The sequence below is a fragment of the Labrus mixtus genome, chromosome 22 (assembly GCF_963584025.1).
Source record: "Labrus mixtus chromosome 22, fLabMix1.1, whole genome shotgun sequence".
Taxonomy (NCBI): domain Eukaryota; kingdom Metazoa; phylum Chordata; class Actinopteri; order Labriformes; family Labridae; genus Labrus; species Labrus mixtus.
In genome coordinates, this window is record NC_083633.1 from 18451276 (window position 1) to 18478775 (window position 27500).

General features: G+C 44.1%; 1 protein-coding gene and 1 long non-coding RNA gene across 3 annotated transcripts in view; one reads left to right on the plus strand and one right to left on the minus strand.

Moving 5' to 3' along the window:
• Positions 1–24043, minus strand: part of lamb1b (laminin, beta 1b) — a 27136-nt gene extending 3093 nt beyond the window's left edge. The window contains exons 1-30 of the mRNA XM_061030505.1: positions 23901–24043; positions 23433–23608; positions 20120–20255; positions 17744–17817; positions 16746–16934; positions 16305–16368; positions 15274–15476; positions 14625–14745; positions 13878–14066; positions 12911–13087; positions 12655–12767; positions 12487–12566; positions 12241–12376; positions 11989–12147; positions 11450–11583; positions 11232–11352; positions 10883–11069; positions 10480–10623; positions 10157–10388; positions 9772–9935; positions 9334–9558; positions 9030–9247; positions 8282–8378; positions 2278–2647; positions 2002–2186; positions 1168–1409; positions 863–1069; positions 633–777; positions 332–539; positions 66–207 (exon numbers count right to left, since the gene is read on the minus strand). Coding sequence (XP_060886488.1) covers positions 66–207; positions 332–539; positions 633–777; positions 863–1069; positions 1168–1409; positions 2002–2186; positions 2278–2647; positions 8282–8378; positions 9030–9247; positions 9334–9558; positions 9772–9935; positions 10157–10388; positions 10480–10623; positions 10883–11069; positions 11232–11352; positions 11450–11583; positions 11989–12147; positions 12241–12376; positions 12487–12566; positions 12655–12767; positions 12911–13087; positions 13878–14066; positions 14625–14745; positions 15274–15476; positions 16305–16368; positions 16746–16934; positions 17744–17817; positions 20120–20255; positions 23433–23608; positions 23901–23934 — 4872 coding nt within the window. The 5' untranslated portion in view covers positions 23935–24043. The remainder of the gene's footprint in view (positions 1–65; positions 208–331; positions 540–632; positions 778–862; positions 1070–1167; positions 1410–2001; positions 2187–2277; positions 2648–8281; positions 8379–9029; positions 9248–9333; positions 9559–9771; positions 9936–10156; positions 10389–10479; positions 10624–10882; positions 11070–11231; positions 11353–11449; positions 11584–11988; positions 12148–12240; positions 12377–12486; positions 12567–12654; positions 12768–12910; positions 13088–13877; positions 14067–14624; positions 14746–15273; positions 15477–16304; positions 16369–16745; positions 16935–17743; positions 17818–20119; positions 20256–23432; positions 23609–23900) is intronic.
• Positions 24044–26692: 2649 nt separating this feature from the next.
• The window catches only part of LOC132956415 (uncharacterized), a 5031-nt gene continuing 4223 nt past the window's right edge, over positions 26693–27500 (plus strand). The window contains exon 1 of one of the 2 annotated variants that reach the window (XR_009666019.1): positions 26693–27084. This is a non-coding gene — a long non-coding RNA (uncharacterized LOC132956415). The remainder of the gene's footprint in view (positions 27085–27500) is intronic. The other variant, XR_009666020.1, reaches the window with a different exon arrangement.

The window sequence follows — 27500 nt, forward strand, 5'->3', positions numbered from 1 at the left end:
GGGCACTCGATATTCAAACATAAAAGAAACATGTTGATGTGATTGTTTGTTGAACGCTCGCTCACAGAGATCAGCAGCTCCAGGGTTCCCTTTGTGTTGTTCTGGGCCAGCTCGATGGCGTCCATGGCGATGGTCTGAGCGCGCTCGGTCTCGACCAGGGCTGCCTTCACCACATCTGCCGTCTCCTTCATGTTAGCCGCCTGCTCACTGATGGACAGGAAGTGTACACGTTACTTTGTGAACATATAAAATGAAGACATGATGATCTTTTGCATGAGAATATTTGGTTTTGGAGGACGTCTTGTTTTCCTGATTCAGAGCTGCGTGTTACCTTGCAGCCTTGGCCTCTTTGAGCAGCGCCTCCGCCGACTGGATGTCCTCGGCGCTCTGACTGAGGATCGTCTCCACGCTGGTCAGAGAGTCGACCTTCTCCCGGATCTCCTTCGTCAGCTCCTTCAGCTTCTCGGACGACGTCGGCATCTCCAGAGCGAGCACCTCGTTGGCCACCGCCTCGATCACGGACACGTTGGCCTTGTCATCTGGAGTAAACAAACAACAAAACACTCAGTTGGTGTTATCATGTTTTTGGTGCCTCAGCAGGTTGTGTGTGTGTGTGTGTGTTGTGCACTCACTGGTGAGCAGGTCTCGTATCTCTTTGATGAGGCTGCGCAGCTGCTCGTTGCTCTGCTCCACTCGCTCTTTGCTCTGGTTGGATTTGACCAGCACCGTCTGAGCGTCCACTTTAGCCTTGTTTGCGCGCGTGTTTGCCTCCCACACCTCATGAAACAAACAAAAAAAAAAAGTGAGTAAGATATTTGCCTTCATAGATCTTCAGTTTTCCCTCCATTCTTCGTTCACTCACCAGCCTGGAGAGCTTGTCCACCTCCTGCATGGCGGTGAGGATCTCCTGGTCCAGGTCTTTGGCTGATTTCAGAGCAGCTTGGGAGGTCGTGACGACGCCTTTGCAGCCGTCCCCGCCGCACCGAGGCGCCCCGTCCTCGCCGACACAACCCAAACCGCCGCAGGGAGAGCCGGAGCAGTTCTCACCCTCGGCCGCGCCACCGCACGTCTTGCAGAGAGAGAGAGAGATGAACAAACAGGAGATCATCATCTGCATACAGTGTGAGTCCCCCTCTTTGTGATGCAGCTCCTTCAGCGTTTTCTAACCTTCTCACTGATCGGCGTCAGGTCAAAGTTATCCAGCTCGTCGGACAGTTTGTCCAGCTTCTGCGTGTTTCTTTCGAGCTTGCGGTTGAACTCCTTCTGACCGCTGTTCAGTTTGTCCTCTGTGGCTTTCCGTACCGAGGCCGACTGTTCCACTGTGTTTCCGGGGCTGCTGGTGGAGGCGTTGGCGCGGCCCTCTGCCATCGTGGACTTAAAGTGTGCATCTGAAATAGTGTCCATAGCACCTAAAAACACACAGGAGTGCATGAAAATCACAGTGAGGTAAGACGTGAAATACAGAGGAGGTAGGATGCCTGAGGATCTCAGACTAGCTACATCAGTATCTTCTTTTAAATCACTTTTAAAAACACATTTTTATTGTAAGGCCTTCTTATAATCCTCGTTTCATCCATGATGTTTTATATGTTTTACTGTTTAACTTTAGCCGATCTCTGTCTCGGTTGTTTCTCTTTTCTCTGTTAATCGGATGATTGCTGCACTGTTGTTTTATTTTTCATGCTTTTTTAATAGGATTTTATTGATTTTTCTTTTTTCTGTAAAGCTTTGTGACGTTGGTTTTTATAAGTGCTTCATAAATAAACTTTATTATTATTATTGAATCATTTATAAGTGATAATCTGTCTCTTGTGAATGTGACATGTCGGGTATTTTAAAATGACATAGGTTATTCCTCAGGACAGGTTCAGCATGACTCAGCTCTTTTGTAAGATGATCCTTTTTCATGAAAAATGATGCAATACGCTGATGACATGCTGATTTTTTTCTGCTAGCAAAAAGGCTTAAAAAACACACACAATGTAAGCGATGGTTTCCTACCCTGGATGTTGGCGTTCTTGGCGTTGTACACTTCCTGTCTCAGGTCCTTGACGCTCTGCTCCAGTTTATTAGCCTCGTCTGTCAGAGCGTCCAGGTTGGCGTCGGTGGCGTTGGCATCGCTGTGGAGGAGGTTCAGGCTCTCCTCTGTGGTGTTCAGCTTTATGTTGACGTAGGACGTCACGCCTCTGAAGAAACAACAAACCCATGGATGAGCTCAAACGACAAGAAGGTTCACAGAAATGTTTCCAATAGATCTGGATTTGTTTGTGTACACACGTGATGTGGTTCATCAGCTCCTGGACCTGCTCCAGCTTCACTCCTGCAGGGTTGCTCTCTATGATTTCCTTGACAGCCTTGATGTTTCGCTCCAGACTGCCGATCAGTTCTTTATACGGCGCCGTCACCCCGGTCGTCTGCAGCTCTGCGACTTGACCCTCCAGACGCCGGGTCTGATTGGTCAGCTCAGTGACCACGGTGTCCCACACGGCGAAGCAGGGGTCGCAGGGTTCACAGTTGGGGAACTCGCCCTGGTAGCCCCGGGCACACTCGTCGCACTTGAGGCCGGACACACCCTTCACGCAGGTGCACTGGCCTGTCGCACGGTGGCACTGCTCGCTGGAGATTCCCAGAGAGTTACAGTCACAAGCTGCAAACACACAGAGAGAGGACGCAGGAATAGTCATGTTTAGATACTTTTAGATAATCTTCAAAAACCATCGATGGTTCTAATGAGACAAAAACATACAAGTAGAGTTTTGGATCACTTAGTTCCCCTACATGTTGGTGTAAAGTTTAATGAATCCTCCTAGTGGGAGACATTTTACAACTGCTGCAAACATTTTTTAAAGTGTTTCTAAATTTCTCATAATTCAGCATCTTAAACATATTTGCCGTTTGCCTTTTAAGATACAAATGTTTGACTTTAAATTATAAAATGTAAATTGTCCTCAAGCCTACATTTTCCGAGAAAGACTGTTTGAATATAACCTTAATGTCATTTTACACTTAATGTCTTATTATCAACAGAGAAAACTAAAAAGAAAGACGCTCAAATATCAGGAGGATTAATATAATTTAACTCATTTCTTTTACCAGTTCTCTTGTATCAACACTTATTAAAAGGAGGTTATATAACTTCATAATACAACTTGTTTTTGTCTGAAGATTTTGTGAGGCCTTTAATTAAACGTCTGGGGACATGAGAGCTTCTTAGAACTACTAGTAATACAAAAAAGGCGTTCCTGTTTGGGCGAGGGCAAAGAGCAGATGTTAAAAACACAGACATGTAAAAAAAAAAAAAAACAAGGCATTTCACCGTCCCTCCTTCTTCAGGAAGTTCCTTCAATTGAATCAAGGCATTTGAACCTTTCTTCTGAAGATGAGTGCCTTGTTTTGTTTCCTTTCTGATTTCATTATGTGATGACTCTATAATCTAACATGAAACTGTTATACGAGGCATGTGATGAAAAATTCTCTCAAAACAAACTTTATCAAACCTCCAACAGAGAAACAAAAACATGAACATGACCTCAAAGTTTAGACTGACCCCCGGAGGGTCGAGGCACTCCTCAGGGCCTCCCTCCAAAGAAGAGGAGGAGGAGGGAGAGGAAGAGGAGGAAGAGGAGGAAGAAGAGGAGGAGGAGGAGGAGGAGGAGGAAGAGGAGGAGGAAGAGGACGAGGAGGACGAGGAGGAGGAGGAGGAGGAAGAGGAGGAGGAGGAGGAGGAAGAGGAGAAGGAAGAGGAGGAAGAAGAAGAGGACGAGGAGGAGGAGGAGGAAGAGGAGGAGGAAGAGGAGGAAGAAGAGGAGAGGAGGAGGAGGAAGAGGAGGAGGAGGAAGAGGAGGAGGAGGAAGAAAAAGAGGAGAGGAGGAAGAGGAGGAGGAAGAAGAGGAGAGGAGGAGGAGGAAGAAGAAGAGGAGGAGGAGGAAGAGGAGGTGGAAGAAGAGGAGGAGGAGAAGAGGAGGAGGAGGAGGAAGAATTGAAAGAGGAAGAAGAGGAGGAGGAAGAAGAAGAGGAGGAGGAGGAGGAAGAGGAGGAGGAGGAGGAAGAGGAAAAGGAAGAGGAGGAAGAAGAAGAGGAGAGGATGAGGAGGAGGAGGAAGAGGAGGAGGAAGAGGAAGAGGAGGAAGAAGAGGAGAGGAGGAGGAGGAAGAGGAGGAGGAAGAGGAGGAGGAGGAAGAAAAAGAGGAGAGGAGGAGGAGGAGGAAGAGGAGGAGGAAGAAGAGGAGAGGAGGAGGAGGAAGAAGAAGAGGAGGAAGAAGAAGAGGAGGAGGAGGAGGAAGAGGAGGAGGAAGAAGAGGAGGAAGAGGAGGAAGAAGAGAAAGAGGAAGAAGAGGAGGGGGAAGAAGAGGAGGAGGAAGAGAAAGAGGAGGAGGAGGAAGAGGAAGAGAAAGAGGAGGAGGAGGAAGAGGAGGAGGAAGAAGAGGAGGAAGAGGAGGAAGAAGAGAAAGAGGAAGAAGAGGAGGAGGAAGAAGAAGAGGAGGAGGAGGAGGAAGAAGAGGAGGAGGAGGAGGAGGAAGAAGAGGAGGAGGAGGAGGAAGAAGAAGAGGAGGAGGAGGAGGAAGAGGAGGAGGAAGAAGAGGAGGAGGAAGAAGAGGAAGAGGAGGTGGAGGAAGAGGAAGAGGAGAGGAGGAGGAAGAAGAAGAGGAGGAGGAAGAAGAAGAGGAGAGGAGGAGGAAGAAGAAGAGGAGGAGGAGGAGGAAGAGGAGGAGGAAGAAGAGGAGGAGGAGGAGGAGGAAGAAGAGAAAGAGGAGGTGGAGGAGGAGGAAGAAGAGGAGAGGAGGAGGAAGAGGAGGAGGAGGAGGATGAGGAGGAGGAAGAGGAGGAGGAAGAGGAGGAGGAGGAGGAAGAAGAGAAAGAGGAGGTGGAGGAGGAGGAAGAAGAGGAGAGGAGGAGGAGGAGGAAGAAGAGGAGAGGAGGAGGAGGAGGAAGAAGAGGAGGAGGAAGAGGAGGAGGAGGAGGAAGAAGAGGAGGAGGAGGAAGAAGAGGAGGAGGAAGAGGAGGAGGAGGAGGAAGAAGAGAAAGAGGAGGTGGAGGAGGAGGAAGAAGAGGAGAGGAGGAGGAAGAGGAAGAGGAGGAAGAAGAGTAGGTGGAGGAGGAGGAGGAGGAGGAAGAAGAGGAGGAGGAAGAAGAGGAGGAGAAAGAGGAGAAAGAGGAGGAGGAAGAAGAGGAGGAGGAGGAAGAGGAGGAGGAGAAGGAATGTACTGGTGGAGAGTTTTACACCGTCAGTGTTTCTTCAGTTATTTGTAATATTTATGGAGGTCGAGGTCGAGGTCGAGTTTGAAGTTTAGTTTTTTGTCACGGTGAAATACGACACGTCGCAGGGTCAGATCACAGACGGTGATTATGGGTCAACTAAAGTCACATACTTAGAACAGTTGGCGTGTTTGGTTCCCTCAAATCACAGCACGCAAGAAAACCTCCTAAACTCCTACTTTTTAATTAGTGCAGAAGAAGAATCTCTCAGCTGTGTGGCGCCATCTTTCACACACTTTATCATCAACACATAACTTCACATCTGTCAGAGCGGCGCCCACATGCTCTGATTTCCCGTGAATCTGCTCAGCAGTTGGTCAGCTCCGCAGAAGGTCCAGCTGGTTTCAGAGCTTCAGAGACCTTTAGGGAATCTTTCAAGGTTTTTTTTTTTTTGGGGTCCTCTGGGCGTTGGCGCTTGACGAAACGGGATGCCTGGGAGTTTTGGAGAACATCTGGTTCTCATGAGCGGGGGAACAGGAGGTCATTCCCAGATCCCTTTTTCACTCTCTCTCCTCGCCCTTTTTCTTCTTCCTACTCTCTCTCTCTCTCTCTCTCTCTCTCTTTCTCTGAGGGCGAGCCAGCTTCCCTGAGGTGAACCTTTCACAGGATGGGCTCGACAACAGCTTGTTCAGAAAATAATAAAACCTTTTTTTTGGGAGATCAGAAACATGTTTTTTCCGTCTCGTTCAAAAGCCGTTTTACGCTCACCACTGGCATGTTTCCTTTAGATTAGTGAGCTAAAAAAAACATGAATAAACAATTCAAAACTCAAGTCCTCCTACACGATGAGTCAGTGGAAATCACATCCCCTGAGAAAGTCCAATACAGGCAAGAGAAAAATAGATCTAATGAGTTTGAAAGGAAATATAAACACAGGGATGCGTTACAGGAAGTGTTTGGACAGTGATGTTTTCCAATGATTTGGCTCCGAGATTTAAAGGCAGACAAAGTGATTTCACATCCAAATTGGGGAGGGGGGGGGGGGATGTTGGGAGATTTTCTTTTTCAGCATGACATCATGTTGTTGGTGTTTTCTGAATGTGGCTTTAACTTGACCTCACGCTCACTGTTTGACAAACTGAATGTCAAGAAGCTCTGGATAAAGCAGGAGGGGGGAATGTTGCTTCAATCCATGAATGGAAGTAAAAAAACACAAGAAAATGTGGAGAATGTGTAACTAAATATCCAAACACAGACAGTTTGACCACATAAGGACTAAAACAGGCTGTAAGCACATGTTGTGTATATCCACAAATGGCAGTTTAAAGACCTTCACGTCTTTTCAGGACAGCCCGACTCTGAAATCTGTCCTGAAAAATTCCTGAAATATTTCCTAGACTTTCCCTGGTAAGATTTCTGCATGTACTCAAGGAGAGCCAATGTGTGAATGCAGCAGGAACGATTCAGGAACAAGAAGTCCTGAAATCAGTGACGCATGTTTGAAAACAGCTCTAACTTTTTAAACTTTTAGATGATTTTTTTACTGACTGGAAAAAATCAAATGTCTCCTCTAGTCTATGTCCAAAGTTAAAGGACTTGATGGTAGAGGAGGAGGAGGAGGAGGAGGAGGAAGAGAAAGAGGAGGAGGAGGAGGAGGAGGAGGAAGAGGAAGAGGAGGAGGAGGAGGAGGAGGAAGAGGAAGAGAAAGAGGAGGAGGAAGAGAAAGAGGAGGAGGAAGAGGAAGAGAAAGAGGAGGAGGAAGAGGAAGAGGAGGAGGAAGAAGAGAAAGAGGAGGAGGAAGAGGAAGAGAAAGAGGAGGAGGAAGAGGAAGAGGAGGAGGAAGAAGAGAAAGAGGAGGAGGAGGAGGAAGAAGAGAAAGAGGAGGAGGAAGAGGAAGAGGAAGAGGAGGAGGAGGAGGAAGAGAAAGAGAAAGAGGAGGAGGAGGAAGAGGAAGAGGAAGAGGAAGAGGAGGAGGAGGAGGAAGAGGAAGAGGAGGAGGAGGAGGAAGAGAAAGAGGAGGAGGAGGAAGAGGAGGAGGAAGAAGAGAAAGAGGAGGAGGAGGAAGAGAAAGAGGAGGAGGAGGAAGAGAAAGAGAAAGAGGAGGAGGAAGAAGAGAAAGAGGAGGAGGAAGAAGAGAAAGAGGAGGAGGAGGAGGAAGAGGAAGAGGAGGAGGAGGAAGAGAAAGAGGAGGAGGAGGAGGAAGAAGAGAAAGAGGAGGAGGAGGAAGAGAAAGAGGAGGAGGAGGAGGAGGAAGAGAAAGAGGAGGAGGAAGAGAAAGAGAAAGAGGAGGAGGAAGAAGAGAAAGAGGAGGAGGAGGAGGAGGAAGAAGAGAAAGAGGAGGAGGAGGAGGAAGAGAAAGAGGAGGAGGAGGAAGAGAAAGAGGAGGAGGAAGAGAAAGAGGAGGAGGAGGAAGAGAAAGAGGAGGAGGAGGAAGAGAAAGAGGAGGAGGAAGAGAAAGAGGAGGAGGAGGAAGAGAAAGAGGAGGAGGAGGAGGAAGAGAAAGAGGAGGAGGAAGAGAAAGAGGAGGAGGAGGAGGAGGAAGAGAAAGAGGAGGAGGAGGAAGAGAAAGAGAAAGAGGGGAGGAGGAGAAAGAGGAGGAAGAGGAAGAGGAGGAGGAAGAGAAAGAGGAGGAGGAAGAGGGATTGAACAGAAACCCGTTAAGATAATGATAATAAGATAATGATAATGAGATAATGATAATAAGATAATGATAATGAGATAATGATAATAAGATAATGATAATGAGATAATGATAATGAGATAATGATAATGAGATAATGATAATAAGATAATGATAATGAGATAATGATAATGAGATAATGATAATAAGATAATGATAATAAGATAATGATAATGAGATAATGATAATAAGATAATGATAATGAGATAATGATAATAAGATAATGATAATGAGATAATGATAATAAGATAATGATAATGAGATAATGATAATGAGATAATGATAATGAAATAATGAATGATGATAAGAACTTGTGGGCTCCTCATAGAGATGTACATTTGAAATCTTGATTTCAGCTCCTGTGAGGAGTTCTTTTGTACATTGATTGGAGGTGACGGTGACCTACCGTGACATTTGATTTCCGGGTCGCCCCAGAAGAGCTCTCTGCACTCCCCACACGTCTTGCCACCAAAACCAGGTTTACACATACACTGTCCTGTGACCTATAGAACAACAGAAACACAAAAAACAACAAGTCAGCAAAGCAGGAAGTAAAAACTTAGACGGTGGATTTTGTGTTTTAAAGTTTTTGGACTTAAAAAGCATCTTTTTTTTTCTTTCCCATGCAGACACAAAGGACGTTTGTAGTTTGATACGACTCACTCCCCGTAGAGAAATGTGTATTCAGTTATTCCACAGAGTATTGTGAGACTTCCTTCCTCTGATGGAGAGCGGCCAGTAAACACAGAAACCCCCCAATGTTTGTGTCTGAGAGAGAGAGTGCACATTATTCTGCTCCTAACTTTACGTGACTGTTTCTGTGTAAACACAACGTCTGAGAAAAAACAGAGCTGCAGAAAAAAACAGCTGGAGTCCATATATCAAAAGATTTTACAAACACAAGTCTGTGAATAAGATGGGGTTGGTCACAGGGACTTACTGGCTCCCTGCAGCTTTGCTCTCGGGGAGAAATGTTGGAAAACATCCCTGAATTGTGCGAGGAAAACCCCCTCTGGACACAACCGCTCATAGGGAGACAGGATTATTCTCGGTGCAGCGGTGGGATTTAGTTCATTATGAAGCAGCTGCAGCAATAATGAAGCAGGAAGTGATGCAGACAGATGTTCAATTTGATTACCCAGAGTCTGACTCACCGCATCGCAGGAGGAGCCGAAGGAGTGGACGGGATCGCAGTAGCAGCGCTCGCAGCCCGTCCCGCTGGCGAGGTTCCAGGTGTCGGGGGCGCAGCGGTCGCAGTTCTGACCGACCACGTTGGGCTGGCAGGGACACTGACCGCCGATCTGATTGCACTGACAGTCCTCGGGGGACGAGCAGGCCTGAGGGGCCGTCCCCGTCGAGTAACACATACACTCTGCACACAAGGAGGACGGGACATCAATCAGGCTTTGACACCACCCGGTAACCACAGGATGTTATAACATTAACATCTGTACTCACTCCTGCAGCTCTGAGTGCCAGCGTTGCCGTAGTAACCCAGCCTGCAGTGCTGACAGGCGTAGCCCTCGGTGTGGTAGAGGCACTTGAGGCAGGCGCCCGTCCGAGCGTCGCACGACGCCGGGTCGTGCATGTCGATGTTGCTGTTACACTGGCAGGGCAGGCAGCGGCCCCCGGGGACCAGAGGGTTCCCGAAGTAACCCGGGGCGCACTGATCACACCTGGCGCCTGCGAGAGGACAGGATGTAACAACAACAGTTCAAAGGAGCGGATCGGAGGAGACCTGAAGTGTTTGTTTTGGGGTTTCAAACGCGTGTGAGGTGAAGACTTGATGACACAAAGTTCAGGACTGAAACAGCTGCTTATGTAAAAACAAAATCTTCTATACTCTGTGTGTGTGTGTGTGTGTGTGTGTGTGTGTGTGTGTGTGTGTGTGTGTACCTTTGTATCCTGCGCTGCACACACACACCAGCTGGTTGGACGGGGACAGGAGGTAACAGCTGTCTGAAAACTGGCGTCCGCTGCGGGGTCCGTCGGGGCACATGCAGGGGCGACAGTGATCACCTGAGCCCAACTCTGGGTCGCCATGGTAACCATCCAAACACCTGGAGGTTAAAAAAAGAAGAAGTAAAGAATAGCATCCCCTCACTGTTCCTCCTTTAATGCATCTTTCTGGGGCGAGATGTTCAGAGGTAATCTGAGAAGATAACTTTAGTTTGAAATAAAAAAAAATTGGTAATCGGCTAAATAGTTATTTTAAACATCTGTATCCGCCCTGATTATTACAATGGAAGCTTCCGTAGTCAGCCTCCTCCCCGGGCCGTACCTCTCACAGTGTTGTCCGGTGGTGAAGTCTCTGCAGCCCTGACACTCTCCGGTGTGCGGGTGGCAGAACTCGCTGTGTCCGTTGCACTGACACGGCCTGCACTGAGGGTAACCCCAGAAACCCGGCAGGCAGTGGGAGCACTGACGCCCCGTGGCCCCCGGGGCGCACTGACACTGACCGGTCGCCTCGTGACAGAAGGCGCTGACGGCGGCCGCGAGGTCACACCCACAGGCTGGGGAAGAGAAAAAAAGAAAAAAGAATCACCACCCCCTTCTTGTTGCAGGATTCATGAGGGATCAAAGGAACACTTTTTTAACACTCACGTCTGCAGCCGGCGGGGCTGAACAGGAACGTGGCCGGAGCGCAGTGGTCACAGTTCCTGCCCACGACGTTCGGTCGACACCGACACTGACCTCCGCTGGGGTCGCACACGGCGCTGAGGGAGCCCTGAGGGTCACACTGGCATGCTGAAAGACAAGGCAACAGAAAAATGAGAGGAGGATTTCTTTGGTCAAAAAACTCCTCTAAAGGGATCATAAGGGAAAAAAAAGAGTTCAGGATTCACTTCTTTGATTCAGAAATCAGGAAGAGAGAGAGAGAGAGAGAGTGGGGAACGCCATGCGGGAAAGAAGCCACAGGTCGGATTAGAACCCAGGTCGTCTGCTTGGAGGACTTCATCCTCTGAAAACAAAAAAACACTAAGCAGACACACGTGTGAAAACGTACCCATGGCTCCTTTGTGCAGCAGAGCGGAGACGCTGAAGATGTAGTCGTTACAGATGTCGGTCATGGGGCTTTTGACGACGCTCTGGCTGCTCTCCAGACAGCGGTAACGCTGGAACGTGTCCCACGCTCCCTCGCCGTCGCTCCCGTGGAACATGTCCATCTCCCTGACCCGAGGAATCAGCACCAGCTATAAAAAGAGAGAGAGGAGGAGGAGGGGGCGAGTGATGGAAACCATAACACAAACACGGGTTTGTAGGGATGGAGGAGCAGAGTGGAGGGAGATTTTTATATATTTTTTTATATTCTCAATATGAATGAATGAACGTAGAGTGAGTGAAATGAAACGTACAGAGTCGATGAGTGTGTACGGGCTCTGGACGTCGCTGACAGACGAGTAGCGAGGCAGAGTGAGGAGGATCGTGTAGTTCAGTCCTTTCTCGAAACACACCGACCTCACCAGCAGCACGTGTCTGAAACACAAAAAAAAGGAAAAAGGTCGGTGAGGTTCTTTTTCAATATAAACCCGGAGAGACTCAGAAACCTAAACTGATGGGGGTTTTTTTTCACCTGGATCCAGGCGGCAGAGAGATGAGCTGCTCGTCTTCGCTCTGGATGGAGTTGCTGCAGTGACCTGAATAGTTTGGAGGGTTGATGACGGGACGGTGAACTCGGACGTTCACCTGCTCCCACTGCTGCGGCAGCTGGCAACACAAACACACACACACACACGTGTTATTAAGGAAATCTAATTTGCATTAAGTATAAGAAAAATAATATATTTTTTGTGTTTTTTACATACAAAACTACAGGGGGCGCTAAGTACTCAAACTGGCATTTAAAGGGTTAAAATCCTGAAAATGAATACTTTTTTTATATCAATCAACAGAGCTGGAGTTGGTTAAAAAAATGAAGACAATCAAAGTAGGAAAAAACATTACTGTATAATATTTTTATTGCCATTTATGAACACGTGTTTCTGAAGTCTGAAGGTTAAATTAGACATTATTCTATTTAATGAAATAGAGAAAGTTCTAAGTTCTGCAGAAGAAAGACAAAGTTATCTGTGTCCTCGATGGGATCTCTATTTTTAAATCAGCATGTGTCACCTGAGGCTCATAGCGAACAAGGATGTCATAGTCCATGGACTCTGGGATGTTGTTGATGTGGAACTCTAAGTACGCTCCTTCTGGCACGTTGACAAAACCCATACCGGTCCAGGTGGGACTGCGATCCAGAGGGTAAGGCCTGTGTACCACCGTCACACCCTGAAACAGAGCGGTGGTCACAGCTCTAGTTTTCATATCCGGGTGAAAGCATCACTTGATTTTATTTAATTTTTTTGGGTTAAACACACTCACAGGTCCGTGCTCGGCGTCCTCGGCCTCGTAGGTGTAGTGATCCAGAGCGATGAAGTAAAAGCCGGACTCGACCTGACCGCAGCGCCGACCAAACATGTGCTCCCTGCACACACACTGTCCTGTGTGAGGGTCACAGCTGTGGACAGAGATAAGATGGAGATATTTGTACCTCAGAATCTGTATTTGATTGTGTTGCTTTTTTTTTTTTTTTTTGTGCACAAATGTAACTGAGCGTTCAAAACGTACTTATTGTCGACGGCTCCTCCCTGGTCGCAGTCACACGGTCTGCAGCCGTCCATGTCATTGGAGAGACCCCAGTGCTGAGGCTACAGGTAAGAAGAAAGGAGCATCTGTTAGTGCGCACAATAACAGGTTTAAAATCTTCAATTTGAGGCGCAGAGTTTCTATCCTCACAATGCACTGATCGCAGTTATGTCCGTCAACGAGACGTTTGCAGAAGCAACTTCCCGTCTTGGAGTCACAGGAGTTTCCTCCCTGCAGAGTTCCCAGCGGGTTACAGGTACAAGCTGCGAAAAAAAAACACACAATAAGACAACAGACTGGACTGAGTCAGTGTGTGTGACTGCAGCGCCTGCAATCTGTACTCTGATGTGAAAAAAAATGGAATATGCTTTAAAAAAAAAAAAAGAATATCTGGTTGCAGACTTACGCAGGCAGCCGTGCGCCCCCTGTCCCAGCCCGTGGTACCCCTGTCTGCAGTGGTCGCAGCGCTCGCCCTCCACGTTGTCTTTGCACCGGCACTGACCTGAGATCAGCCCGGCTGCAACGTCGGTCCTCGAGTCGCACAGACCGCCCTGCAGGGACCCGACGGGGTCGCAGTTACACACTGCGGAGACAGGAAGTTGTTCAGGTGATGGTGATGTCAGAATATAACGCTTTTCTAGTCTTCTGATTACTCAAAGCTCTTTTTACACCGCAGGTCACGCCTACACATTCACACACTGATGGTAGAGGCTGCTGTGTGAAGTGACCATCAGAAATAACTAATCTCATTTATACACATTCATACACCGCTGACCAAGCAGCAGGAGCAACGTGGGGTTAAATGTCTCGCCCAAGGACACATCGGACATTGCTGCAGTTGCTGGGGGTTGAACCCTCGACCTGCCACTAAGCCACAGTGACTTTTATATACACAACAAATTGTGGGGCTATAAAGTCAATAAATGATAAAAAACGTTAATTTCTTTCAAACTCCTGGAAATCATTTTCGACTTTTCCTAAGGCATCTTTACCTGGATAAGATTTTAAAAATGTGTAAGTAAAAGCAGACATTGTAAGTTAATAAAAGTTGTTATAAAAGATCTTTAAAGGTTTTATGTGTAATTGTATAGATGATCTTGGAGTAGGAAGTGTTTTGGTTTTACAGCCGTCTTTCCACTTGTACCCACTACTTAACTGCGATCACGCTGCAGCAACAGCTTGTTTCTGCTTTTTCACTTCAAAGACTGACAGCACAGTCACAGAGTTCAGCTCCAGATGTCTCCGAGAGAGAAAATGTCCTGGAGGAGAACACCAACGTGCACATGGCCGTAAAGAGGAGTGGGACACACACACACACACACACACACACACACACACACACACACTGGGGAGGTTACACGGAGGTGACTTACGCTCGCAGACGCTGGGGTCCCGCAGGTCTCTGTTCGGGTGCTGGTAGTAGAAGGGGGCGCACTGCTCGCACTGCCGGCCCACCGTGTTGTGTCGGCAGTCGTCGCACACGCCTCCGCTCACGTTGCCGGTCGTCTTGTATATGGCCATGTCGAAGTGGCACGATGTCGAGTGATGGTTGCACTCGCACACTGACAGAGGAGGAGACAAATCCACACGTTTAGAGGGGAAAAGTCTAAAGCTGGTAAAAGTGCTTTTTTTTCAACTGGTTTAAAGTCTTTATATGTGATTTTTCACACTTAAATCTGAGTCCCACTGTCTGTGATGTTTTCAGAGTTTTCAGAGTCCTATCTTCACTTTGTTTACATCGCCAGGACAGCCGGCTGACTCCTCCCCTCGTGTATAAAAGTTGTTTAATTGAGGGACTAGAGAAAAGAAGAATAACATACTGTACTCACTGCTTAACTGTGTTTCTAGATCACGCTCATTTCAGGTAAATTTACATGCAGTGTGAAGATACGAGCAGAATAAAGATCGCTAGCATTAGCATGCTAACACAACAATGCAGCGCGAGTTGTTTTGGTTTCATGCTGGTGCTCAAGGGCGACATCTGCTGGATCAAAACATTACATATAAAGCCTTTAAACACCATTTTTTTTTAAACAAAAATATAAATCTTGAAAGTGAACTACACTTTCTTAATTCCATGTCATCAGTGATCTAGTCCTGTACTTGTGTTTGCGTCTTACTCTTGCAGGCATGAGTGTTTCGCCCCTCAGCGGGCCTCCAGGGTAAATCGTGGTAGAAGTCCTGGCAGCGCTCGCAGTTTAGTCCCTCTGTGTTGTGATTACAAACACAACGGCCGTGCACCTGAATACGGCAAAAAACACATCAACACCAACTGAAGAATCAGACGCATATACTGACTGTGATTTATTATCACAATCCTACAATTCACTTATCAGACTCTTTTATCCAAAGCGACGTACATCAGAGAGTAAGAACAACACAAGCAAGGATCTAGAAAAAAGGGAACAATGTGAGTAAGAGCAAACGATCAGCTTTGAGTCTGATTGGACACACAGGTGCTGACAGGAAGTGACCAGAGGCAAAGCACAACATTGAGGGCAGTTCTTGAGAGCTCTAATCAGTATAGAAACCATCTTATAAGTCGTAGTTATCAAACAAAAACCATCGTCATTACCATCATCATCATCAATAATATGGAGACCATCATCATTAAGTTAGTAGGTATTCATGAAAGAGCTGGGTCTTTAGCTTTTTCTTAAAGGTGCAGAGTCACACTGAACATCATGTGACTTTCTTCTAAGGCTTAAATAAAATATTTAATCTTGCATGCTGTGTGTGTGTGTGTGTGTGTGTGTGTGTTTGATGTACCATGCCCTCGTCTCCTTTCGGGGCTCCGTCGATCGGTGCGCACTCGGAGGCGTGGCCGTAGCAGAAGCAGTTGCCGCGGACGACCATGTCATAGAGGGCGTAGTAGTACTTCTCCGTCACCTCGTCTCGGGAGTCGAGCAGGTTGTCACCCAGCGTGTGGAGCTTGACGAACTTCACCCGCAGGTTGGTGATCTTCAGCATGTCTGCACACATGAGCAACATAAACATCACAAACTTTAGCTTTCCTCTATCTTCAGCGTCTTTCCCATTTATTTTGTCAAAGGTAAACCTCTCTCTCTTCTGTAAAGCCAGAGGAGGAAAAAGGAAAACTATCATCACTTATTTCACACTGATTTACAGACCCTCCAAGATACCTCTGCTGTTCCTCACACACCTACAGCATTCACCACATACTCACCATGAGCCCTCTGCGTGTGTGTGAATGTGTCTCCGTCTGGATGTCGGTGAGCGAGCAAAGACGGAGTCACTTCTACGTGTGAAATTCCACAAAGCGCTCTCTCTCTCTGTGTGACCCCCGCTCTGCTCTAAAGTACCTGGACTACAGCGACTAAAAAAGATGCTAGAAATGATCTTCCACAGGGTTTTGAGTTATTCCTCTTTGTGTCTCCATTGACCTAACACTCAGAAGGCATGTTAATGATCAGAGTTTCATGACAAATATTTAAGGTAAATCTCAAAAGCCGTGTGATTTAGTCTTTTTTAATCTAACAGCAGAAATCTTCCTGCTATAAAACTAACTAAAGCTAAATAAAGATCAATCTTTTCTGTTTTTTTATGTGAATTACTGGATGAGTTATTTCCTCAGTCTTTAGTGAAATCACTCATTTGTTCAGATGAGTTATGCATGAGCATGACTCTTTAACAATCTGTACACACCTGGAAACCTGTGATAAGGAGTCAGTTAGAGACCTGTTTTCTTTCAGGGGATTAACAAGCTAAAGGTGCAAACAACACAAAAATAATTCTAACAAAGAAAAGCTTCATTACATCATAATGTATAAGCATCTTACTCTGAATCCTCAGACTGTAGGGGTCATCAATCCTGAAGGCGGGGTCCAACACCCGAAATATCAGCTGGTAAAGAAATAAAGGAACATTTATCAGTTTTAAGTTGAATGAGAAGAAACTTTTGTGTATTTGTTCTTTACATTATTTATTTGATTTAGATGAAATCACAAAGCATTCAGCACTCTGGACACTTTACACACTTTACACTGTTTACATTATTCTATATTTTGTATATTCAAATATTTATTTTTTTAATTGTACATTATATTTCTATTTTACTGTATATATGTGTATTAGTAATTTGAGTGTTTATTGCATGGCCTTGTGGAACAGTCTTTACATTTCACTGCACATCTGTATGAGCATGTGACAAATACAAATCCTGAATCTTGAATCTCATTGAAAATATAGATATATATATAACGAACAGAAGGCAGTCTCACCTCTCCCTCTGTGGACGGCTCGATGTCGGAGTAATGCGAGTCGCAGAGGATCTCGTCCACTTTGACCATCGGCCCGGAGGACACGCCGGGGAAAGACGACTCGCAGTCGTAGGCGAAGTAGCGATAAACCTGCCACGACTTCCCGAAGTCCATCGAGCGCTCGATTATCATGGCAGCCGGCCGAAACGTCTGAAAACAGAAACATTTTATTACCTGGTGTTAAGAAAAACATGGTGAAGTGTGACAGCCCCCTGAATCTTAATCTGAAATCATCATGTTGTGGTCGTGGAATTTTGTTATTTTTACGTTTTTATTTATTTACATATATTTGAATCATCCTGCTTTATTCCTGTATTTAATTTAACTTCATTATAATTTTTGTTTGTCAGGTCTGTTTTTTTTTGTCTTGCATTAATAGTGTTTCCCTTGTTGGGTATTGTTCTATATCATTTATTGTCTGGTATTGTACTGTTGTAAAACATTTGAAAACAATAAAGACGTTGGTCAGAAAAAGGAAAAAAAAGAAAAACATGGTTAAGTGTATTTTGCATATAAAATATAGATTAAATATTTGTTTTAAATCTATAATGATGTGGATACAACATGTAATTTAACTTGGGTTTAAAGTCATAACATGTCTGATCGGGTGAGGGCTGTTCGAGCTGTTGATCCTTCCTGCCTTCACGTCCTTCAACAGGATATACAAGTTTGTCTTAGCGTGTGTATTTTGACTATCTGAGAGTTTCAGGCACAAATCCAGCTGGCCACCATCACGGCCGACCATTTGCTGGAGATTACTTTATTTTTTTTTTACTACACAGCCGTTAACTCATCCTCCTCCTCTCCCTCCTTTTCTCTTCCCACCGTCCCCCAGAGACCTAAATGATTTTCCACATTCCTCCACCACAGCTGTGCGAGCGCTGTGTTTATGCGTGCCGTGGGTACGGGGACGGGTTAATGTGATATATGTGTGTTTGTGCAAGAGGGAGAACAGGCACCTTGAAGGTCATGATAAGGTGGGTGAAGTGAAACTCGGCCTCAAGGTCCAGCTGGACGGTTACGTTCTCCACACCTGGTGACGAGGAAAAAGACAGGAAATGAACAGTTAGGGCCACATATTTTATAACATTTCCATTCATAAAAACTGTCAACGCCCCTGATACACTTTCTCACACACTGAAACTATCCTAAATATTTACATCTGCGCTCGTTCATGCAGCTAAAGCTTGATTTATTACCACATATGAATCCAAACAAGCTGCAGTTCTGGATCGTGTAGCACCAGCAATTTCTGAATTCTTCACAAAGTTTCTGTCGAGTGTCTCGCCCAATTCTTTCTTTCTGCCATTAAAGTTAAAGAAAAGTCTAATGTAGTTAAATGACTGTTAGAAACTGTTGTAAGACTGTTTGAGCAAAAATAAATAATAATTTGAGGAGGAGAATCACTTTAGCATGTAGAGCTAAACTTAATATCCTGAAAAAAAAATTTAGAGACCAACCAATATATTCAAATCAATTATACAACCTTTCCTCAAACGGAGACATGTTACTCCTTAAGCCCAATAAACTATGCTAGCAAAATAGCATTAAAGGCTTTATATGCGATTTTTTTTGATCCAGCAGATGTCGCCCTTGAGCACCAGCATGAAACCAAAACAACTCGCGCTGCATTGTTGTGTTAGCATGCTAATGCTAGCGATCTTTATTCTGCTCGTATCTTCACACTGCATGTAAATTTACCTGAAATGAGCGTGATCTAGAAACACAGTTAAGCAGTGAGTACAGTATGTTATTCTTCTTTTCTCTAGTCCCTCAATTAAACAACTTTTATACACGAGGGGAGGAGTCAGCCGGCCGTCCGGGCGATGTAAACAAAGTGAAGATAGGACTCTGAAAACTCTGAAAACATCACAGACAGTGGGACTCGGGTGTTACACCCATTGTAGACAGTCATGACTCACAGAGTTATTTTCAGAGGATATACTTGATTTATATTATATTTAAGTGTGAAACATCACATAGAAAGACTTTAAAGCAAAGTTAGCATCCTAAGAATAACAGTAACTCGCTCACCTCTCCACCTTCCTGTAGGTAAGCTGCGCTGTGGGAACTGCGGCTTCAACCTAACAATGTTTTACAATTTATGATTTAAGATTTAGCCTATTTTGTTCTCCATGAATGCAAGTTGAAGTCTTCCCACTTTAAACCATTTTAACCAGAGAGGCCTGCTGATCTACACATAAAAAGTTATTGTAAATTTTTTAATCTTTTTAGTTAGCGATGTCCTTTGCTCTCTCTGGGTAACTTATCGCTGTGTAGAAATGTCTGTGTGGTGCAACCCTTTGATTCCTGGAACTCGTCTTTTGTAACATTTGTAAATGAATGGAATTTCTCTTATTTTTTTAACTCAACAGCAGCTGAAGCAACTGGCTCTGACAAGCAAGATAGTGGAACAGGAGGACTTTCTGCGAGGGAATTAGGAAATCCCAAGCAAAGCCCATTGTATGTCCACGGCTTCCTGCTGTATTAAAGCCATCTGCCCCGCTGGCCGCAGCTCCCTCTATGACTCATACCCTCATACCTCTGACAGATTCCCACCGCTGTCAGGGAACAGTGTGTGCATGTGCAGCGTGAATGTGGGAGCAGGGGATGTTAGCCTGGGAACTGAGCTAAAGGGATTTCTTTAGGGGCTCAAATTCATAATGATGTGATGATGGTTCCAGTTCTTTCACGTTGTGTCACTGAAACAAGGAAAACAAATGACCAAATGTTTCTTATTGAACATTTCAATTCCTCATTACTGTTTTCATTTATGACTTTTTTGAATTCACTTTTGGGGCTTTTATTCCTTATAAGATAAGTGAGTCTGCACACGCACACACACACCTCTTTGATAAGACATTTTCCAGTGACTTCCACATGGAAAGAATTTCTTGTTTTATAGCTTTAATGCAGAGTTTTAATCTTTCCATTCCCACACCTGGCCTCAAGGTGAATTTAAGTGCGAGAGTAAAAACTGAGTCTCGTTCTCGCCGTGGAGTCTCTGAACCGCCGCTTTCTCATTACACACTTCCCTCTTCTCCCACTTTAAAGGCCTGTGTGTGTCCAAGTGATGACACACATCTGTTTTTTTTTGATCCTCACACCTGTTCTCCAAAGCACACCTGTAAGCCCCGCCCCCCGCCCCCTCCTCCGCCTGCTGTGATTGGCTGCAGTGAGAGGCTCTGTGATCTCCTAGTCTAGTCATTACTGAGCCGTGTTCCCATGAGAACAGAGTCGGCGAGAGCTCACACGCTACGCTGCTCTTTTATTTCAAAACCAGGAGTGAACAGGAAGTCTCTCTCTCTCTCTCTCTCTCTCTGTCTTTTTCTCACCGTTCTCCGACTGCCACCAGGTCTTGAGGCGGTTGTGAGCGAAGGTGGTGACCACGTTCTCGATGGTGTGGCTGTTCTGGTTGCTGTCCTCGTCGAACATCCTGCTCGAGTCGCACGTGAAACATTTCTTCTCCTCCTGATGGACGGAGAGAGAGCAGAGTGTTAAAGGATCAGTTCACACAAATTACAGAAACAAAAAGGATCTTTCTATTGGCCTCATAAGTGAGGCATGATTTTGGTATTTTATTCACCAATGTTCAAGAAAAACAATCTTTCCTTGAGATTTCTGTCATCATACATGAAAGTCTTCTTTGCTTTTTAAACAGATTTTTTCTCCCCAAAGTTGATATCGGTATTAGACCTAAAAAAATCACACATCAGTCGGGCCCTAGCAATCTTTGTTTGCAGTGGCGGTTCTACACCACTTTTACTGAGGGGGCCAAACTGAGGCCAGTTGTTTTGTCAGAGGGGAACATTAAACCCAGGTGAAAAATAGACAAAGATGATCTGGCTTTAAAAACAAAATGTTTATTGTACCGAAAAACCAAATGATTCTTGTTGCTTCAGAGCTGGCAGCGAGCGTCATTAGTGGATGTTTAGAGTCAGCGTCAGTGTTCGGCTCTAAAGGGTCTAACGAGAATGTTGAGCCCACACAGAAGTAGAATGGTTAGAACTGGCATTCCTTTTTATGGTTGTTGATTTGAAGGGGTGGACCAATCTATTGATTTAAGATCTGTGGTCGAGCCACCTTTTGATTTGCATCAGTGCAATATCATCAACATAAATGTATTGTTTTATTACCTTACTCTTCGTTTTGGAGGGGGGGGGGGGGGGGGGGAGCACAGGGGGGGACCAAGCTCAGTGTCACATGGGCACTGGCCCCTGTTGGCCCCTGCCTAGAACCGCCCATGTTTGTTTGACCTTACTAAAATGGCCGAATGGGAGAAGAAATCTGCTCTTGAGTTTTTGTAAAAATGCCTAAAAGCAGAATCATGGGAGCTGTTCAAGAAACTACAAATTGACTTGTTTGAACTGAGAGTAAGATGAAAGTTTGTGACGTGGAGAAAATGTGGATTAAACGATGTGTATGTTAAGTTTCTGATGTGTCTGTTCAATAATGTTTTCACTTCATTAATCAGCAGCAGAAGCCTCGCCTGCTCGCCAGATGTTTGGCATGAAGGCAAACTAAACTCAGGCTCACACACACACACACACTCACACACTCACACACTCACACACTCACACACACACACTCACACACTCACACACTCACACACTCACACACTCACCAGTAAATCTCTCCAAATTTGCAGCGTGTGAATCAACAAGACATGTTTCTCAATTTCATCCCCTGCCCACTGAGTCTGTGTTGAAATGAGTCTCACTAAGTGGCTCCACTTAAGGCTATCTTTCCTCCCCCTCATCCAGCCCCTCCTCACCCTCAGCTCATACTTGAGCGCTGTGCTCATCCTGAGGGGAAGCTCAGATAGGCACCACACTGTGTCCGTGATTTCAGTTTTTTCAAGGACGGCATTCACAATCGAGAACTTGCCGAAGGGTTTTGAGATAAAGAGAGAGAGTCTCCCTTTGCCTCGCCGCCGGACATCACGCACACAGGGGGTGGGATTGTGAGGAACACACAAGGCTTTTATTGTGAAGAGGAATGTCTGAACTCCCACACAAGACGGCGAGCAGATACTGTACATGTGCATCTCACACACACAATCTGAAGAGTTCTGATAAAAAACTTAAACCTCTACTCAGCTGATTGGTTTGTTGAATGAAATCTTGATGATCAATCAATCACTTCATCAGGTTTTTAAAGCAAAAGTGCCAAAAATGTGTTTGCTTCAATTCCTTTAATCTGATATTTAACAGATCATCTTTGAGTTTTCAGTTGTTTTTCCACAAACACGCTTATTAAAGTCATCACTTTAGAGTCTGCAAATACAAAAAGGCTGTTCTCCATTTCTGTGATATCATGAAAAACAAAATTCAGAAAACTCAGATGAACAGATGATTGCAGTAGTTATAGCTGCTTTTAATAAAAATATGGAACAGACAGAAGAGAGGAATTAAAAATACTTTCTTGTCTTCTTTTTTCATGCAAAGACATTTGTCGTATTTCATTTAAAACCCAATGTAACAGCGCATTAACCCGCCCTCTTCTCGTGCAGCTATTCAAACGCTGTGGTCATAAAAATGATGAGTTCAAGGCCCACACAGCTCATCGGTTTTACGCAATTTTAAGGGATTTTTCTGAAGATCTGACCCAACTTTTGCTAACCAAGCTGCGTGATAAAATCACAGAAAAGACAACAAATCATTCCCTTTAAACCCATAATTTAATAAAAGCAACTGTTCATTGGTTAAAAATAAACTTGCAGTAATTTAATCGGCATCTGCATGCGTCGTTATCATTCCAGTCTGGCTGTTATTTGCTGCTGTGGTGGACAATGCATTTCTCTGCATGCATTCATATTAGATTACATAATGCATTACAGGCCTGTCATCCTGCTCGTCCACACTGTAATGTTTCTGTTCAGGTTTATTATATCCACATGACATCTATTTCTGTCCTGGGAAAAGTGTTCTTCTCTCAGTCTACCTGAAGTTTCTGCCACTTTTGTCTCTCCTCTTATTTTAGTTATTGAGCCTTTGAAGTGTCTGATGGGGAAATTGTGATGATGAAACTTGAAAGGGACATTCGTCCTCTGTCTTGCAGTGGCATGTGATGAATTCCCGACAGAATGTGTGAAGGAATGCATGTAACGCATTCTTCCTAAACACTTCTTTCCTCCCTCTTTCCTTCATTTCCTTAAGTATAAAGCAGGTTGTAACTTCTGCTGAAAAGTGCTACAGACATTTTAAAAAATTCAGTCACAAAGCAAAATACAGAGAAAATACAGAAGAAACTTTGTAACACTCTGTAGTTTATATCAAACAGAAGAAGTACACGATTATCCTTCCAAGGTCAAGGACATTTAGGAGCTCATTTATCTAATTTTGGCACTTTAAACAGTGTCATCTGCAGGAGTTCAAGATCACCAGAACAATTAATTCATGGTCTTTGTGTTTGATGTGTTTGCATGAGGTTTAAAAACGGTTTGCATGCACTGAAAACTTTCATTTCCTTATGTATAAACCAGAAAACATGCACAAAATAAACCTTTGATTTCAAGCTGCACAACAACACAAGTTGGGATCTGTGATTTTTCAAAAGTCAAAAAATATCATCTGCCTCAGCCACATCTTATTCTATCAGATTTATTTTAAGTTTTTTTCTTATTTTAAGACAGCTGCTTTTGCTTACCTCCAGATGTCCGACGATGCAGAATTTCTCGGGATGTTTGAGTCCGCAGGTGGAGGAGGCGGTGAGTTTGTGCGCGCGGCCGATCAGCAGGTCACCTGTGGCGGGATAACAGCTGCCCTCCGTGCACACATCTGCAAACTCCGGGAACTGAGCCCTGCAGCAGGGCCACCACAGGGCTGCAGGGAGGAAGACTACCGTCAGTGAGAAGAAGTCTGAGATTTGTATTTATTTATTTGGAAACCACCATAATTTGACAACCAGAAGTTTTTTTTTTAAAACTGTTTATCCAGCAGCAGCCATTCTTTTTCTCGTCGTTAATGTCTGAGCAGAAGTGAATAACACTTCTCATATGGCTTTCATTACATGCTGCTGTTGCTGGAGATGAGTGAGTGCGAACATTGTGGCAGCTACAGAAGATAAAATCCTCCTCTGTTACGTTATTTCTTTAAAAAGAAAACATGAACTCACCCAGAAAAGTGACAAAGTGGATTAAGAGCGACATATCCGAGTGTGGATCATTGACAGCTCTTCTGATGCGTGGTGTTGATGTATCCTGCAGCTGAAGAGAGACAGTGTGAGTATGAAGAGTACAGTCACACAGACTGAGGGAGTTCACTTGGAAGAAGTGCGTCTGTATGGAGGGTGGACAGTGCCAGGCGAAGGACAGCAGCTGTATGGAGGGTGAAAAGTGCCACAGATAACAAAACAAGAACAAAGATTTTTTTTTTTAATGTGGAGAGTATCCAGACTATTATACACAGTTAACATATTACATCTCAAAAATCCCAGTGAGTGGCACGTTTGACTGTTAAAAGTCTTAAAACTCATTTATTCAGTCTGGCTTTTATTTTTATGGTGCTTTATATAAATTCAAATCTTAACATTATTGTATTGTCTTTTTTGTCCTACTACAATTTTAAATATTCTTCTCCTATGTATTAATTTTAATATCTTATTGCTTTTATGTGTCGCATTTTATTTTTTAATTTTTATACATATTTTCTTAATTCTTAGTCTCTCAATGATTTTATCAATGATTTTATAAACTACTTTTTCGTCAATAACTTTTCTGCACTCTTGTGAAGCACTTTGAACTGCAATTTGGTTTGTCTGAAAGGTGCTATATAAATAAAGTTTGATTGATTGATTGAAAAGACAGTAGAACATTTATTTGTCAGAAAACACTACTTGAAAATACAAATGTATAGGTCGAAATCAGCAATGTGCCACATTGTCCACACGGGGAGCCAAAATCAACACAAACCGAAAGTTCTGGACTTAAAACGTGAGGTGAGATGTGAGAACATGTGAAAATGTCATATAAGAAGAAATAGAGCAGCTATTGGTTAATAATGTTATCATCATAAAATAGTCAAATTCACAAAATCTTTGCACTTAACATGTGCTCTATTCACCACAACACATTTACAGTTATGAAGAGGAAATGTTCACTTAATAATATTTTCAGACAGTTTATGAAATATGAATAACCACGTCCTCTATGACTGTCCTCCCCTCTGTTTGTTTTTAATGTTTTTAGTGCATAACCTGCCCTCTTCTATCGTCACCAGTGAGTCTGAGCTGTCTTTCTTAAAAGCGTTTGGCTCCCTCTAGTGGACATTATGGAGTAGTGCGTCGTCTTTGCTGCAAAGGTTTTTTTTCCTCCAGAGTTTTTTTGTTCAGCCCAGTTTGCTTTCTTTCATCGTGGACATCAGAGGTGATTTAGTCACTTCAGATAAGACAGCTTTTAAAATAGAAGGAAACATTGATTACATTTAAACTTGATATTTTAGTTTATGTATGAGAACATTTTGTGTGCAGCCTTTATGGAGCATCTTCTAGAGGTGGAATAAGGACAGTCTCTAAGATCATATAATCCCAGGCTTCATACTTCTTACTCTTTAGCAAGTCCTTTATTCAAGGACAAGTTGTAGTTGTGATGTTTTGATTCCATTGTTGTCTCCCTAAAAACTGATTATTACATTTAGTTCATGTGGGAGGAAAAACACTGCATGCAAATTAGACAAATAAGAGAATAAAAATCAGAAGAGTTATGAATGCGGCTGAAGGAAAGCAAAGTATTTGATCCTAATAAGGTTTATTTCAGAGCTTTATCTGCCTTTACTGTAGAGACAGGACAGTGCATAGAGTCGGAAATCAGAGAGAGAGAGAGTGAGGAATGACATGCAGGAAAGGAGCCAGCTCGGATCTGAACCTGGGCCGCCACTAAGCCAACCCCAAGTGTTTTCTTTTTTAAAAGTAATTTAATAATAAAGACTTTATTTAGCATAAAACGTATCGAAGACTTCACAAAAGACCTAAACAAATTCATGATTTTATAATAAAATAGAAAAAGAGAATTTAAACATCACATTTAGATGTTTATGTATTTAGAGAGCTGCTTCCATGGACCACCTTTAAGCTCCTACAAGACCGAGCTTGTGCATTTGAAGTCATGTTCATGTCCTCCAGATTACAGAGAGTCATGGACATATAGTTAGCAGCGTTTAGAATCCTGTCTCTTTCTAATTAAAACCTCTGCAAAAACAGAGGAGGTTTGGATGACGGCTCAGAACATTGAAAAACCCTCAGCATGTTCAAAAAGTCACTTTTTTTTTTTTTTTTAACTTCCTGCTGGAAATAACAAGAACAAAAAAATCCATTATATTCTAAAAGTCACTTGGCTGCACCCTGTAATTGAGGTGAGTGTAGGAGAGATGTGTGTGTCCGTTCATTTGTGTGCATGTGTGTGTGTGTGATTGTCGTGTGTGGGTGGCATGAGTCATTTTAAGTTTCAAACAGAGAGGAAGCATGACAGTGAAAAACAATAAAATAAGTACCTCTGAGATGCAACAGGAAGAACATGTTTTCTTTCTGTTCTGGTGGGTTTTTTTTTTTTGTCATCTTCGGCAGACTGACGAGAACAGAAAGTCTTTATTTGATTTCCACCCAAATCACAGAAAATATGCACAATTAAAGCTGCACAAAAATAACTCTCCAGGATCTACAGTAGACACACTCTTACATTTACTCTCCTCTAATCCCGATCACGTTTTATTCTGCTGAATTCCGGCCAATTATCAACAATTAAATCGATTCCAGACGACTTTGATCACCTTCCTTCAAATTGTGCAGATTTCAGAGCGAGAAACACACACAGAAACACACACACAGAAACACACACACAGAAACACACACACAGAAACACACACACAGAAACACACACTCAACAGAGAGAGAGAGAGAGAGAGAGGCTCTGCTCCCTCAACAGCAGGGGTGAACACTAACACTCTAACCCCCCCCTCTCTCTCTCTATCTCCCTCCCCTCCTCTTTTCCTCCTTCGTTTCTTGGCGTCATTCTAATCCTTCCTCCATGCTGAGAGCAGAAAGACAGAGAGGGAGAAAAAGAAAAAGGAAATACAGGAAAGGAGAATCACTCCTCCTTTCTCCTCATTTCTTCTCCTTCGTACCTCTGACTCCTCGTTCTTCTTCTTCTTCTTCTGCTTTCCTCTCCTTCTCTCCTCTCCTCCCTGTCTCTCCCTCTGAGGTTTTTAAAGGGTCAGATGAGAGATGGGATGTGGAAATTCTTCTCCAGCCAACAACAACAACGCCGCCAACAGCAGCAGCAGCAACAGTGAAGGTGGCACGGCAGGTGAGAAACACAGCAGGAGGGTCTTTGAGCGACACAAACTCAACATCAGTAATTTAATGATTTATGATAACTTTTTTCTTCTGGCATATAAAGAAGTTTGAGACCCTCACTGTCATTTCTCTGACTTTAAAAAGTGCATGTTGTTCTTTAGTCTCTGTTTAACTCATGCCTGTTTCATGTTTGTTAGTTTGAACTTTTAAGAGATAGCGTGCCTCTAAATAGAACCAAATCAACTCTTGTTCAGCGTTACAACCTCGAGAAACGTTTTTTATATTTAAGGCTTCATTGATCTCGTCTCTGATGACCATCTGGAGGCAACTGTTCTCTAACGTCCTATAACACAATACTTAATTAACAGTGTATATCAGATTGATTGAGTTCATCATGTAACTGTGTAGCCTTCACTCTCTTCTCTT